Source organism: Teleopsis dalmanni, chromosome 2 (genome assembly GCF_002237135.1).
Source record: "Teleopsis dalmanni isolate 2A chromosome 2, ASM223713v2, whole genome shotgun sequence".
In the NCBI taxonomy this organism is placed as follows: domain Eukaryota; kingdom Metazoa; phylum Arthropoda; class Insecta; order Diptera; family Diopsidae; genus Teleopsis; species Teleopsis dalmanni.
Window position 1 is genome coordinate 200740876 of NC_051847.1, and position 16792 is coordinate 200757667.

General features: G+C 28.7%; 4 protein-coding genes across 5 annotated transcripts; 3 read left to right on the forward strand and 1 right to left on the reverse strand.

Moving 5' to 3' along the window:
• The first annotated feature begins 1611 nt into the window (after positions 1 to 1611).
• On the forward strand, positions 1612 to 2944 carry LOC119676561 (E3 ubiquitin-protein ligase FANCL-like). Its single transcript, XM_038087800.1, has 3 exons — positions 1612 to 1769; positions 1839 to 2846; positions 2906 to 2944. Exons 1-3 carry the CDS (start codon positions 1659 to 1661, stop codon positions 2942 to 2944), a joined length of 1158 nt encoding a protein of 385 aa, XP_037943728.1. The 5' UTR covers positions 1612 to 1658.
• Positions 2945 to 3132: 188 nt separating this feature from the next.
• On the reverse strand, positions 3133 to 5937 carry LOC119680768 (protein cereblon-like). Of its 2 annotated transcripts, XM_038093737.1 has the most exons (8): positions 5756 to 5937; positions 5425 to 5673; positions 5298 to 5365; positions 4729 to 5243; positions 4258 to 4657; positions 4092 to 4197; positions 3660 to 3756; positions 3133 to 3591 (listed from the first exon to the last, which is right to left on the reverse strand). In XM_038093737.1, exons 1-8 carry the CDS (start codon positions 5793 to 5795, stop codon positions 3387 to 3389), a joined length of 1680 nt encoding a protein of 559 aa, XP_037949665.1. In that variant the 5' UTR covers positions 5796 to 5937; the 3' UTR covers positions 3133 to 3386. The 2 variants fall into 2 exon arrangements, with proteins under 2 accessions (XP_037949665.1, XP_037949664.1); XM_038093736.1 differs by having other exon boundaries at positions 4729 to 5365; positions 5756 to 5936.
• A 1477-nt stretch (positions 5938 to 7414) lies between these two features.
• Positions 7415 to 10729, forward strand: LOC119681283 (palmitoyltransferase ZDHHC16-like). The gene is made up of 7 exons (XM_038094431.1): positions 7415 to 7560; positions 7624 to 7771; positions 7833 to 8024; positions 8083 to 8200; positions 9781 to 9992; positions 10069 to 10394; positions 10449 to 10729. The coding sequence occupies exons 1-7, from the start codon at positions 7514 to 7516 to the stop codon at positions 10537 to 10539; spliced, it is 1134 nt and encodes a 377-aa protein (XP_037950359.1). The 5' UTR covers positions 7415 to 7513; the 3' UTR covers positions 10540 to 10729.
• Positions 10730 to 14103: 3374 nt separating this feature from the next.
• LOC119681284 (palmitoyltransferase ZDHHC16-like) lies at positions 14104 to 15037 on the forward strand. The gene is made up of 3 exons (XM_038094432.1): positions 14104 to 14357; positions 14434 to 14759; positions 14814 to 15037. The coding sequence occupies exons 1-3, from the start codon at positions 14124 to 14126 to the stop codon at positions 14902 to 14904; spliced, it is 651 nt and encodes a 216-aa protein (XP_037950360.1). The 5' UTR covers positions 14104 to 14123; the 3' UTR covers positions 14905 to 15037.
• The last annotated feature ends 1755 nt before the right edge of the window (positions 15038 to 16792 follow it).

Genomic DNA, 16792 nt, shown 5'->3' on the forward strand with positions numbered 1-16792 from the left:
AAATCAAATAAAGATTACGTGATAAAATGAATAATCTATATTGCATTTTTTATGATCATTTAATAAAAGGTTTAAATATATGATCATAATCACTTTGAAGCACTTTCTTGTGTAATATACATTTTAATCTTTCCGTATAATGCTTAGAACTATTAACTAAATATAATTTAAAATATGTTCAATAGAGAATTTATTTATTAATTTTTTGTTAATAATACATATTAAATTATATAGCATGTATTGTTCCCGTAATCTGAACTTCGCGATGATTTAAATACAGAACTTATCTTTATTGTGATATCTATAATCCTGAAAAGAAAAATAATACATCAATAATCTACAAATAAAACTGCTTGCATATTTATTTAATAGTATTTTCATACTTACTATTTATTTTACTTACTATTTTATTTTAGTTGCGCATGCCGTCACCTTTGGTATTCATATGAAATTCTACATTGCACCTTAATTTGGTGTCACCTTGGTGACAAAATTAATGATTTTTACTATAATCATATTGTGAAGCGTCATGCTCAGTCACATAGTCCGTAAATATAGTTTGCATTGGCATAATGCCATGTTCCCACTACAACTAAAGTAACATATATTAATCAATTTAAGATGTAGTTATTTCCATTGGTATAAGTTCATTTATGTATATAAATGTGCTTTTATGTGTCAGAAAGTTCTGTAAAAGTTTTAGAAGAGTTTTTGTTCTTACATTTTAGTTGATTCTAATTGAAATGAATAATTTTTGTTAAATTATAGAACATACTGTATAACAATATCAAGTATATAATTTATATATAAATTTATTAATACATTTCTATATATCATATATAACTACATATTAAAATCTATAAACTTTTTTATAAAAAATAAAGATATAAAAAAAATTCTTACGTTTTACTTGCTTGTTTTTTGTTTATTTGCATTTAGTTTCATGTGTCAAATATATCGAATATCGAACATTGTGAAAAATATTTTTGGTGTAATTTCGCTCAATTTATTCTTAACCAAGTTGAAAAGCACAAAAGCTCTTTATACGGTTAAGCCACTTCATTAGTGACCTAAATCAAATAAATTGCTTTAATGAAGGCAATGGGTATATACTATAATACCAACTCTCAATAATTCATACAAACTTATTTATGTTCTTTACTCCATCAAAATTACTCCTTCAAATTTTATAATAAAGATTTTATTTAACGTCTAGATATACAACATGTAATATATATAAAATATTATATAAAACTTGGAATTTATTACATTATTAGTAAAAATAGAAAACTTTTTATAATCTGGTAATTGAAACTTGAGTATTCGAATTGACACTAGTGAACTGTATATATAATATTCATATTTATTTATTCTATATATATGCATAATATTTGTATAAAACGTTATTAACAGTAGTGGTTCAATTTATCGATAAGTTTGGGATATTTAATACTCATACCTGTCTACAAAACATGTAACAACCCTGTTACTTTGCTTGCAAATTGGAACAGCTGATTTTTGTTTACAAAATTTTTACTGTTTACCGCGCAAAAATCAAATGAATTTTTACATTGAGATTTAAACTAATAATGATAAAAGTATATATTTAATTATAATACAGTTTTAAATAAATAATATTAAATTATTTAAATGCGAATATGCCAAATAGCGAAGATTTACTTGAACAGTTGCTACTGCGCTATGAAGGCATTACATCTAGTCATACAAGGAAGAGTGAACTTTGTTTAAGTGGTATTGTTCAAATTAAGGTTTGTTGTAAATGAATTTATTACAGAAATATTATAATAAATTAATAATTAAATTTTTATTATCGAAAGGAAACATGGTTTACTATTAAATTGATCTGTCCGAAATTTCCAAAACTTGAGGAAATGCATTTATCAGTGCAGCAATCAATTAAAGTGGAAACTTTCACTGAAACCTACACAGAAATAGAAGCAAATTGGAACGTTTTTGACTTAATAGAAAATTTGCCTAAATTAATGAATAAAAATGGCATACAAAAACAAAAATTAATAACAGATGCACAGCAGCTGGAATTGCAGCAAAATATATATACAGAAATTGCAATTTTATCCAAATCTGACGATTTTGAAATTGAATTAAATGAGGCATTCACACTGATACGTTTTTCAAAATTTAATCAACAAGAACAACACTTTTTAGAGTTGTCCTTACCTAGCTTGCAGATAACCAAGCATAGCTTGCCCGATTGTATAAATTGGGAAACATTATTTCAAAATTTTTTCACACTTAATAGTTTATTGGAACAATTTCGAAAATATTTGGAAGAATTGCATGAGTTTTATGATAATTTCGTGGATATCGATGAGTTGTGCCACGTACTTCAACCACGTTCACCATCTACTAAGGATAATTGGCGATTATTTCTAATACGTGAACACGTTTTTCTTAAATTAGTAATAACAGATCCTTTTGCACCCATATCGTCTATGTCTTTGAAAATACTTGGACCCACAGAAGATGTTGAACAATTGCGACGTACTTACAGTGAGGGCCTCTGTAATTGGGATGCTGAATTGGATATACATAAAAATTTATTGCGTATATTTGATTTATGTTTTTTTCCGATGCGACCGGGAATTGATGGTGAATTAATAGATGGTGCTGTGGAAGAACAGCAATTCTGTAATATATGTTACTGTTATCATTTGGATGATGGTGACATACCACTGATCTCCTGCGACAATCGGCAATGCACTATGATATATCATGCAGTTTGTCTACGTGAGTGGTTTAATACACTATCAGATGGGAAAACGTTTCTAAAAGTTTCTTTTGGCAATTGTCCATTTTGTAAAGCGGTGAGAACGAAAATATTTTATATATTAAATGTAAATATAAAAAAATTTTCATTTTGCAGACCTTATCAACATCTTTCGTGGAGTTAATAAAAAATTAATATTTTATTTTTTTATGTTTTCTTTTATTCTCATAAAGTAATTAATAATTTATACATATATATATGTACATATATATATATGTAACTATAATATCAGAGTATACCACAATAAAGTGAAAATTTGCTTTCTTTAAGTTAAACACAGTTTAAGGAATAAAAAAATTTCATATATAATTTTAAAAAATGAATTATTTTTCCGAATGAATATGAATTTGATTTAATGACTTAGAATTTAAAAATTTAATCAACGTATGTAAAATTGTAAAAAAATGAACTAAATGACTACAAGCTAGAATGAAAGCTGTGAAACGTTTTTATATTCATTATTTCTTTAAATATCTTCCTCAGGGAATCGCGGTCGTCGATGTAAGCAAATTCTTATGGAGCAAGAACAGCAACTTGCTATACATCGATTATAAAAACGTTTCACTGATCTCCATATTCATGGGAGCTCATTCCGAGACAAACGTATAATAGCACGGTACAACTCATGTGGATCACGTCGTCCATCTCGTGAATCACCTACACGTACACTTGAACTTGAGATACCATAAAATATATTTGGCACCAAACTTGGTTCCAAAGCTTTGAATTGCCAACCAATATGTCGTCCGCAGCCATTACAAACAATAATATGCCATTGATACCTAAAATTATAATTAATTATGAATAAAACGTTTTGTTCCACTTAATACAATATAATTTGTGATCATACCCAGGAAACCAACTAAATTCTGATGAAGCTTCTCCACTAAATACTACTGAATTGGGCACCACACGATAAACCGTATTTGTCTGATGTATGTGACCAGCTGTGAAAATAATTTAAAAAAAGAAACGATTTTTATGTAATAAACTAACTATATATATATAATTTTTTAAATCAACATATCAAGCATATTTGTTTTAAAATGGTTCCACAATTAGTACAAATAGTGCTCCACAATTAGAATGATTTGTTTCTCATAAATTAACTTGTTTTGTGAGATTGTTGCCTAGGACTACAAGTGTGTTCACTGTTTTGAAATTTCTGAAGATCGAATTATATTCGATCATTTCCTTTACTATATTAATAGCAAATATCCTATTCTATCCAATCTTAAAATAATTAACTATGGAATAACATCGGTAACCTATCAAACTCTACCTGAATTGCAATATTGTGTTTGAACGCCATGCTTTGACATAGCAAAAAGTTCTTTACAGTCAGCAATTTGATTACTACAGAAGCGGCATATATAGAACGACGGCTCCTATAAAAACAAAAGTTTGTAAATCCATAAAAATTAAATACATTTTTTTGAGTATTTTACCTCCTTAAATGTGGTAGCAATCAATTTCATGCGTACATTAACTGAATCAGTTTTGAATATTTCTTTTTTAACGTATTCCGGTAAATGTAAATTTCGTACTAGCCAATACGATAAATCAACCGGATCAGTCGGCATAGTATTTATTTTATGCTCAGCTAATTGTGTGCGTGCTTTCTCTATAACGCCAGACATATTGTACGCTTCATAGATGTAAGCTGGTAAAGAAGTGCTTGCGGCTTGTAGACGTCGGAAGCTTTGCTGCATTTTGGGTAAATCGCGGAAACGATTTAACGAACCCATCTGTATACAATTAAGCGGTTCGGGCAAATAAATTTCTGGTAGAATCTTAACATTACAATAGCATTTATATTGCGGAAAAGCCGTTATATCCTGTAATGCACTGGAAAAAAAAATAACAATATTATTCCATATAATAGATTGTAAATGTATTTTAATTTTTTTCATATTTACCCTTTTATGTTATTGGTATTAAGTATAAAACGTTGTAAGGCCCGAGACTTAAAAAGCATGCGACCTCTTTCGTCAGCTCCGCGCTCATATATTTGACAAGTAACACCATACATAATCTCTTTTTTACCATTATCACGCAGAAAAGGGAAACATATACCAAAGAATGCTTGATTATCCCGACATAGTTCGGTCTCAATAACAATATTTGAAGTCATAAAGGGCAAAACTTCACCAGGAAATAATATATAAGCATGTAAGAATAATAATAAATTCTGTTCCTGTCCAGGTTCAATATAATTAACACCAGAAACCCGATCCATATTTGTGCCCATATACAAGTGTTCAGCAGCAAGATTAGTATCAAATCTAACAGGATTTTCTGGTTCGACTTCATCCTCAGGTGAGTTTTCAGCAAAATTCTGTGTTCTATGTCGAAAACGTAGAATATCTCTTGAGCCCGCTCGCATACTAATTCTTCTCATTGAATCTAAACTATAAACAACATTGCGTAAACGCTGAACCACATTACTGTGATTGAGTGATATAACTGGTTCTTCGTTATCACTCACCTCGCCAAACATAAAATTTCGTACCGCACGTAAATCTTGAGTTCGCTGATTCGAATCTGAGTCAACGCCTATGTTTAAAAATAAAAGATGTAATAACAAAATATAAAAATATACGATTTAAGCTAACCATCAGGAGTTGATGTGTCGGGTTCCGACATATCAAAACTTGCGTTCAAGTCATCTGGGTCTTGAATATCCTCTTCTCTTATGTCAATTTGCATTTCATTGCCTGGTGAAGGTGGACTAATTGGTGGATCATCAATATAGTCTGGCACCATAAGTTGTTCCAAAGATGAAAACGACAAATTTGGTGCATTTTGTATTTCTGGAGGACGTACAACTGGATTTGCATTTCTTTCTACATCACCCTCAGAATCTATAATATATAGCAAAATTGCAATCAACCAATACGTCATTTGTATTTTTATTATTGCAAAATATATTTTTTCGCTAGTTACCGTGTTGTTCTTCGTCGTCTGGAAAGTTTTCTTCATCCATTTTTAAATTTTAAATATACTTTACACATTAAAACTCCTACTACACAGCAACAATTTGTAATTTTTCGTTTAATAACAAAATATTACAGTTTTTGAAGGTATAGAATAGATAAAACTTTTGACTGATATAGTTTTCTTGCACAAATAAAGTGATGCCAACGTTCCAAAATTATGACACTTGAAATTTTTTAGAGGTTTTGTTATTTCTTAATTTTATTAATAATATTTTTATTACAAAAATTAATTTGAAAAAATTAATTTCTCATATTATGAAGATATCAGAAAACAATGCTTTATATAGGTAATATTTTCACTGAAAAAGGTTCAGTTGTTCCTGCCCCTACGATATCTCTTAAATTTCTGCAAGAAAAATCTTGCTAAAATCAAATAATATACATAAATATGTAATATATAGTAATATACTAATATACTGCAACCTTCAAGCTTATAATCAATTTCGTACACTTATCGTGTGAATTAAACTCTCTTAACATTACGGTGACATAAAACTATTTTGTCCTAGTTTTAAGTGACCAAAAACACAGATTTAAATTTAGTAGAGGTACCCACTATCGAAACTTATTTTCACATTTGTTTCGATTAGCATATAAAGTTTAAGCACATTAGTCATATAACAAAAAAATATGTGAAATTCATGTAAAGAAGTGCACAATGAAATGCCTTCTTTGGCTTAGTAAATCCCATCCGAAGATTTCTAGTACGGTAAATGTGGGTGCAAGTTTCAAAAAAATAAAGAGAAAATAAAGCTGAGAATCAAAATAAATTTAAAATAAAAACAAATTTTCAGTAGTGAATAAATTTGTAATTACTCATTGCAAATCAATTTTAATTAATATTTTTAAATTTATAGCGATTTCAATTGGAAAATCTAGATTTAATGTAGATTTACTCTCGATCTGTCAAATTTTGTTGCTTAATCCAACATTTTAGAGTAATCTAATATACTTGGTAGTGTTAGTAGACATATAAATTTATAAATATATGTATTAAATCAAATCGCACTTTATTTATATATAAAAAGAACTTATTTTAAATAAATTTTTAATTTATTTAAAACAGCTGTTAATATTTCTATAGTGTTATATATTATTTTAAGTGTTATACGTTTTACTTGAGATTTGTTAATCGAAAATGCACATTGCACTGAAACAGAATATTGATTGAAAAAGTTATTCCAGATTAATCAATCAAATACGATATTAGTTAGTAGTACATACGAGAAATTGGACTATGTTATCATTTTTTACTAATTTATATATATATTTAATAACTTTTAAAAATATGCTCTTTATTAAAGACTACATTCGAATAATGGTATTATTTATTATCCACGTTTTAAGTATTATCTCGAGGTCATTATGTTTTTTTTTAACCATAAAACTAAACAATAACACTTATAGTTCAATTTAGTGTAATCCATTTAATTTGTGTAATTTTTTGTGGTTTATCTTGTTTTTTGAAATTTTTGTGCTGGTAATACTGACTTTTTGCTCTTTTAGATTATGGGAGAGTAATTTTTCGGCTGTCAAAAATGTCAAAACGTATTGTTTTGATAAAAACCAAAATAGTTCAATACAATAATTAAAGATAATGTAAATATTATTAAAATTAAATAAGTATAGAAATATTTCTCAATATATGTGTGGAGATGAAATAATTCAGTTACAATAAGTTTTATAAATAAGTAGAATAAACAAAATGACGAAGTTTACTTGGCGGTGGAGAAATTCCACAAAAAATTTAATGTATGCATTTTTTATTAATAATATTAATAAATATTTTATTTAAGCAAAAATTTTTTATTTTAGAGTTCGTTTGCAATTACGTTACGCTTATATGAAACTTTGTTTTCATTCCTTAACATATAATATACACACAAATCCTTCTTATGCCACCGATGTGTGCATGGAACCGATCTTTTGGATTGTCGATAATTATACACATCTATTAGGCCCAGTAAGTATGCAAAACTCTACCATGATATAATATATTTCATACCGTTCTCTCTCTTGAGTAGTTTTTTGTTATAGGTGTAGCTATATTAACTACAGCTGTAGTAACAATTGCTTATTGGATTGGCTTACCATATTGGTGGGCTAAAAGTACAATAGGCACTATAATACTTTTAGTAATAGGAAATTGGCTTTTAATAAATGTTATTTTTCATTATGTAATGGCTAGTATTACTCCAGCCGGGAAACCACCTGAGGTAATATTATTTTTTATGTTTACATAAAAAAACTTTATATAAAATGTCTTTTGTTTAGGGTGTTCAACTCATTGAAGCTGTTAGTATTTGTAAGAAATGCATACTTCCAAAACCTCCACGTACTCATCATTGCTCAGTTTGTAATAAATGTGTTTTAAAAATGGATCATCATTGTCGTAAGTGTATAAATTAAAGAATTATACAAATTATGTTAGAGTAATCAACATATAAGGAAGCTTTTGTTATGTTGTGCAGCAATAGCCTTCACACAGCTGCTCTACAAATTTATTAATCTCGTTGTATTGTTAAGAAATTTTAAAATGGAAAATAACTTAGTGTGCGCATTGAAAGTAATTTAAAGTTATATCGAATTGAGACTTATTATCTGTAAGCAGGAATAGTAATTTAAAGCTAACCCGAACTGAGATATATTATCTTCTCAGCTTGATTGGGCGAAGTTATAAATCAATTTGGTATATGCTTCTAACTAGGGCTTCAAACCGGAACCAAAAAAACCTTTTTCGGAACCGAACCGATATATGTTTTTTGTTTTAAACCGGAACGAAAAAAATTCAAAACTTCGAACCGAAACCGAACCGAAAAAAACCAATATTTTTATTAGATCGAAAACCGGAACTAAACCGATATATTTTTTTAGTTTTGAACCAAAACGGAAAAAATTTCGGTTCGAAACCCTGCTTTTAACCAATTAAACAGACTAGTGATATTGATTTAGTCCCTTAGCAAGATCACAATAGCAACATGTTCAGTATAGTCCTCCCTTCTATATGCAACCGTTAATCCCTTTCTTCGAATTATTTATATATCGAAACCCATTGTAATGGGGCCATCATCATTGAAGTTTAATAAAATATTGAGCTAATAGCTCTCTACACAGATGCACTTTCGTCTTCAAGTCCGCGGTTGCATAGTAACAAAGTTGTGAACCGTACTTTAACAGTGATAGCAGTTTATTTTTATAAAATGCCGGTAAATCTTTCTATCAGCCTATGGCATATAGGATCGCTTATGGACATAGAACTCTGATGTGAGGGTAGTAATGGGGACTGGTATTGTATTTCCAACTATTTGAACTTCAATACACACTACTAGTAAAGTAATAACAGATAGCCATTCAATTTTTTAGTTTCTTGGACTAAGACATCATATGAATTTATTACACTTTGAACGAAGTCCAACATATACATATATATGTATTATAATATATTATACTTATTCGTTTAATTTTTAAATCTTTAAATTTTTTATCATTTTTACGATTAACGTTTAAATGATTACTGTGAAAAGTGTATTGTTTAATTTTAGTTTAAATAAATTGTGTTAATATTTAAATATTGTGTTTTAAAAAAGCAAAACATAAAAATCAACAAAGCTTAATTGTATTAATATTAGATATTTTTATTTTGTGTAAAATGCTATTTAAAAATTATTATTTAGCATTTATATTTTCACTGCAAATATAAATAATACTGAATTGACGTATTTTCACCTAAACATTAATTTCATCTATTAATTTTATTAATATTAGATATTTTTATTTTGTATAAAATGCTATTTAAAAATTTATTTAGCATTTATATTTACATAGCAAATATAAACAATACTGAATTGACGTACTTTCAACTAAATAAGTTGGATATACCAAACCTTTGGCTTTCTTAAATTAAGCAATAACTTCATTTAAGTAAATGTAATTAAGTTAATTAAATATAAATGTTAATTGATTTATGTGCAGCATGGCTTAATAACTGCGTCGGTTATAGTAATCATCGATACTTCTTCCTTTACATGGCCTATACTACGATTGGGTGTTTATTCCTAATCGTATCTGGTTTTGAAATAGGCTATAACTATTTATGGTTAGAACATGGTGATAATTGGATAGAAACAGAACCGCTAATAGGGCAACCTGTTAAATTTAATTTAAGTGGACATATTATTCCGGTGGTAAGTGATCATATAAATATTGTATATGAAAAATCTTAAGTAATAGTTCCTTTTTTTATATTTAACTTTTTTATAGACGCATGGTAATGAATATGATGATGAAATATTATTACCAGCTGAACATAATTTGCCAACACCAACATTTAATGAATTATCCGTAACACCAGAGAAACGTCGTGCTTTAATGTTTATGGCATTTGTTAATGTGGCTGTAGTTTTGGCTTTGGGTACACTCTGCATTTGGCATGCGAGGCTGATCACACGTGGCGAAACTAGCATAGAGGCAAATATTAATGATTCAGAACGTAAACGCTTATCAGGTCATAATAGATGTTATGTTAATCCATATGACTTCGGTCCGAAAAAGAATTGGAAAATGTTTCTTGGTTTAGTTAGAGGACGGTAAGTTTTAGAAATGCTTGTTAAAGAAATGATATCAAGATTTGTACTTTTTAGAACCTTTTGGCGTACTGTTATATTACCATCCTGGCATAAGCCAGAAGGCAATGGTTTAAGTTTCTATACCGTACACGATGAATGGCCATAACAATTAATATCAGTATAGTGTCAAAGCACTATACGAGCATAAAACCGCAAAGTGGCATTGTATTGTATTGAATTTAATTTAAAATATTTAGTAAAATTAGCTTATAACTTCATTCCTTAATTTATGAATTCATTATGACCATAAAGACTTTTTTTGTGATTAAAATTTTTAATAAAGTTGAATTTTATTTATAAACAAACATTAAATTTTTTTTGTTATGATATTTTTTTTTTACATGTAAATGTAAATTATTATTTATTATTAATGATTATTTTGTATATATGGAAATACATTTTTTTTGTTTCTAAAAAATAATCTAATTTTATAATTTTTTAAATTTAATACAACTGCTACTAATTAATCATATATAACATATCCAAACTCCATATAAAATCATATAAAATATCCAAACTCCAAATTACAACAATGAAATTTAAGTGTTGTTATTGTAGCCTGCCGGGATCTGAAGAGCAGGTAACAATTAAGGATTACAAGACAAATATATGGGTAGGGGGGTGGGGTTAGAATTAAGGGAATAGTAGGAAGGAGGAAAGGATATAATTGAAATCAACCAGGGTCCAGCCGTAGAAACCTAGCTACCTCAAGGAGATGAGTCCTTAAGTCCTTCATTGGACTTGAATTAGTGTGTGCAGTGGGACAAGAGAACAGATGGGCGACGTCATGGGGGTAGAGCTGCAGCTTGGGCATAAATTAGAAATGCACATGTTTATACGTGACAAGTAACTGTTTAGCAAATGGCTATATCCTAATCTCAATTGAGCTAGGAAAATTCTTGTTGCACGGGGGAGACGACGTTCTTCTAGAAGATATTAGGCGGAGTCCTGTTGAGAACCTTGTTGGGAGTCAGTCTAGGTCTCGACGAAGGGACTGCATCAGTGTGGAGTGATATGAGTTCACGTTTGTATTCGACCTCACTGATGTTAGCTTCATTGTAATATTGGTCGATCAATTTAAGTGTTAGGTTAGCGCAGTGTATTAACATACAAATTTAGGTTCTATATTTGAGAAGGTTCGAAGACTGGCACTTGCAGTTTAAAATTATATAGCGAAGGACAAATAAACATTTCTAAAGACTACTTATAATAGATATATAGTAACATTCATAATAGAAATAACCATAAATCAGTCAAAAAATTTGTCTTAGACTTAAAATCAATTTTTGTATTTAAAATTCATTTACTCCTTATATCTTTTATGAATGAGAAAAGCGGTCTCATTCGTATAAGGTCGCGTGTCATGGAACACACAATTTTTTTTTATTATTTAAATTATAATTTTATTTCAAAATATTCATAATTAATATAACAACAATGTATCTTTTATGCAGTTATGAAAATATTTGCATTCATCAAACAATTTTATGCTAAACAATTTGTTTTAATATAAAATTAAACATTTTTTTTGTTGCTGAAATGAACCATGCTACGAACATAGATATTCTTCAGAAGATTTTATTAAGCCTTGATCTGAAATACGTATGGTACTGTCCAGTTTTTCTAAATGTCAAAAGTAATAAATCTGTTATACACATAAACTTGCATAAAGTTTTTAATGAATCGCAATTATAGTGCAATGATGGCTGAGATAATGTCTAATAGTAAAAACGTGCTTGTGTGAAACTCCAAGAATTAGCCACGTATTAGTGATTAACAGATGTCCGATGAGATTGACTTTAAAAATGTTATGATATTTAAAGTTGCTGAAGATAGTTTGCAGCATAAGTAATTTTAGATTATTTGTGGTATTAATTTCCATAGGCTAACTTGTTACTTAATGCGAGAATCAATACCAGAAAATTTCATTTCATACAGATCTTTATATATTCTTCTATGCATGAATAATTTTTCAGTTATTTGGTTTTAAAAAACATTATTATTTGAGATATATACTAATATAAATATCATATATAATAATAAAAACATTATTTTTCTTATTTTAGTATTAGATACAATTAGATATATTAGTGAGTTAGTATTCTACTTTTATACTGTTAAACTATTGTCATCAAATGTGTAACGTGATCTATGTTAGATGATAAGTAAAAAAATATTTAAATACTCATATAAATATTAATAAAAGTTTTAAAGTAAAAATTAATGATAGTTAATAATGTAACTTAATTGTATGCAAAAACTTTATTATGTTGAGGCTAGTTGAGTCAGTGCACCTGAGCACTTTTACTCTCTATTAACTGCGAGGTTTCTTCAAAACCCCTCTTTGTGCCTTGACTAGATTATTGTGTAACCCGAACTGAGATATATTATCTTCTCAGCTTGATTGGGCGAAGTTATAAATCAATTTGGTATATGCTTCTAACTAGGGCTTCAAACCGGAACCAAAAAAACCTTTTTCGGAACCGAACCGATATATGTTTTTTGTTTTAAACCGGAACGAAAAAAATTCAAAACTTCGAACCGAAACCGAACCGAAAAAAACCAATATTTTTATTAGATCGAAAACCGGAACTAAACCGATATATTTTTTTAGTTTTGAACCAAAACGGAAAAAATTTCGGTTCGAAACCCTGCTTTTAACCAATTAAACAGACTAGTGATATTGATTTAGTCCCTTAGCAAGATCACAATAGCAACATGTTCAGTATAGTCCTCCCTTCTATATGCAACCGTTAATCCCTTTCTTCGAATTATTTATATATCGAAACCCATTGTAATGGGGCCATCATCATTGAAGTTTAATAAAATATTGAGCTAATAGCTCTCTACACAGATGCACTTTCGTCTTCAAGTCCGCGGTTGCATAGTAACAAAGTTGTGAACCGTACTTTAACAGTGATAGCAGTTTATTTTTATAAAATGCCGGTAAATCTTTCTATCAGCCTATGGCATATAGGATCGCTTATGGACATAGAACTCTGATGTGAGGGTAGTAATGGGGACTGGTATTGTATTTCCAACTATTTGAACTTCAATACACACTACTAGTAAAGTAATAACAGATAGCCATTCAATTTTTTAGTTTCTTGGACTAAGACATCATATGAATTTATTACACTTTGAACGAAGTCCAACATATACATATATATGTATTATAATATATTATACTTATTCGTTTAATTTTTAAATCTTTAAATTTTTTATCATTTTTACGATTAACGTTTAAATGATTACTGTGAAAAGTGTATTGTTTAATTTTAGTTTAAATAAATTGTGTTAATATTTAAATATTGTGTTTTAAAAAAGCAAAACATAAAAATCAACAAAGCTTAATTGTATTAATATTAGATATTTTTATTTTGTGTAAAATGCTATTTAAAAATTATTATTTAGCATTTATATTTTCACTGCAAATATAAATAATACTGAATTGACGTATTTTCACCTAAACATTAATTTCATCTATTAATTTTATTAATATTAGATATTTTTATTTTGTATAAAATGCTATTTAAAAATTTATTTAGCATTTATATTTACATAGCAAATATAAACAATACTGAATTGACGTACTTTCAACTAAATAAGTTGGATATACCAAACCTTTGGCTTTCTTAAATTAAGCAATAACTTCATTTAAGTAAATGTAATTAAGTTAATTAAATATAAATGTTAATTAATTTATGTGCAGCATGGCTTAATAACTGCGTCGGTTATAGTAATCATCGATACTTCTTCCTTTACATGGCCTATACTACGATTGGGTGTTTATTCCTAATCGTATTTGGTTTTGAAATAGGCTATAACTATTTATGGTTAGAACATGGTGACAATTGGATAGAAACAGAACCGCTAATAGGGCAACCTGTTAAATTTAATTTAAGTGGACATATTATTCCGGTGGTAAGTGATCATATAAATATTGTATATGAAAAATCTTAAGTAATAGTTCCTTTTTTTATATTTAACTTTTTTATAGACGCATGGTAATGAATATGATGATGAAATATTATTACCAGCTGAACATAATTTGCCAACACCAACATTTAATGAATTATCCGTAACACCAGAGAAACGTCGTGCTTTAATGTTTATGGCATTTGTTAATGTGGCTGTAGTTTTGGCTTTGGGTACACTCTGCATTTGGCATGCGAGGCTGATCACACGTGGCGAAACTAGCATAGAGGCAAATATTAATGATTCAGAACGTAAACGCTTATCAGGTCATAATAGATGTTATGTTAATCCATATGACTTCGGTCCGAAAAAGAATTGGAAAATGTTTCTTGGTTTAGTTAGAGGACGGTAAGTTTTAGAAATGCTTGTTAAAGAAATGATATCAAGATTTGTACTTTTTAGAACCTTTTGGCGTACTGTTATATTACCATCCTGGCATAAGCCAGAAGGCAATGGTTTAAGTTTCTATACCGTACACGATGAATGGCCATAACAATTAATATCAGTATAGTGTCAAAGCACTATACGAGCATAAAACCGCAAAGTGGCATTGTATTGTATTGAATTTAATTTAAAATATTTAGTAAAATTAGCTTATAACTTCATTCCTTAATTTATGAATTCATTATGACCATAAAGACTTTTTTTGTGATTAAAATTTTTAATAAAGTTGAATTTTATTTATAAACAAACATTAAATTTTTTTTGTTATGATATTTTTTTTTTACATGTAAATGTAAATTATTATTTATTATTAATGATTATTTTGTATATATGGAAATACATTTTTTTTGTTTCTAAAAAATAATCTAATTTTATAATTTTTTAAATTTAATACAACTGCTACTAATTAATCATATATAACATATCCAAACTCCATATAAAATCATATAAAATATCCAAACTCCAAATTACAACAATGAAATTTAAGTGTTGTTATTGTAGCCTGCCGGGATCTGAAGAGCAGGTAACAATTAAGGATTACAAGACAAATATATGGGTAGGGGGGTGGGGTTAGAATTAAGGGAATAGTAGGAAGGAGGAAAGGATATAATTGAAATCAACCAGGGTCCAGCCGTAGAAACCTAGCTACCTCAAGGAGATGAGTCCTTAAGTCCTTCATTGGACTTGAATTAGTGTGTGCAGTGGGACAAGAGAACAGATGGGCGACGTCATGGGGGTAGAGCTGCAGCTTGGGCATAAATTAGAAATGCACATGTTTATACGTGACAAGTAACTGTTTAGCAAATGGCTATATCCTAATCTCAATTGAGCTAGGAAAATTCTTGTTGCACGGGGGAGACGACGTTCTTCTAGAAGATATTAGGCGGAGTCCTGTTGAGAACCTTGTTGGGAGTCAGTCTAGGTCTCGACGAAGGGACTGCATCAGTGTGGAGTGATATGAGTTCACGTTTGTATTCGACCTCACTGATGTTAGCTTCATTGTAATATTGGTCGATCAATTTAAGTGTTAGGTTAGCGCAGTGTATTAACATACAAATTTAGGTTCTATATTTGAGAAGGTTCGAAGACTGGCACTTGCAGTTTAAAATTATATAGCGAAGGACAAATAAACATTTCTAAAGACTACTTATAATAGATATATAGTAACATTCATAATAGAAATAACCATAAATCAGTCAAAAAATTTGTCTTAGACTTAAAATCAATTTTTGTATTTAAAATTCATTTACTCCTTATATCTTTTATGAATGAGAAAAGCGGTCTCATTCGTATAAGGTCGCGTGTCATGGAACACACAATTTTTTTTTATTATTTAAATTATAATTTTATTTCAAAATATTCATAATTAATATAACAACAATGTATCTTTTATGCAGTTATGAAAATATTTGCATTCATCAAACAATTTTATGCTAAACAATTTGTTTTAATATAAAATTAAACATTTTTTTTGTTGCTGAAATGAACCATGCTACGAACATAGATATTCTTCAGAAGATTTTATTAAGCCTTGATCTGAAATACGTATGGTACTGTCCAGTTTTTCTAAATGTCAAAAGTAATAAATCTGTTATACACATAAACTTGCATAAAGTTTTTAATGAATCGCAATTATAGTGCAATGATGGCTGAGATAATGTCTAATAGTAAAAACGTGCTTGTGTGAAACTCCAAGAATTAGCCACGTATTAGTGATTAACAGATGTCCGATGAGATTGACTTTAAAAATGTTATGATATTTAAAGTTGCTGAAGATAGTTTGCAGCATAAGTAATTTTAGATTATTTGTGGTATTAATTTCCATAGGCTAACTTGTTACTTAATGCGAGAATCAATACCAGAAAATTTCATTTCATACAGATCTTTATATATTCTTCTATGCATGAATAATTTTTCAGTTATTTGGTTTTAAAAAA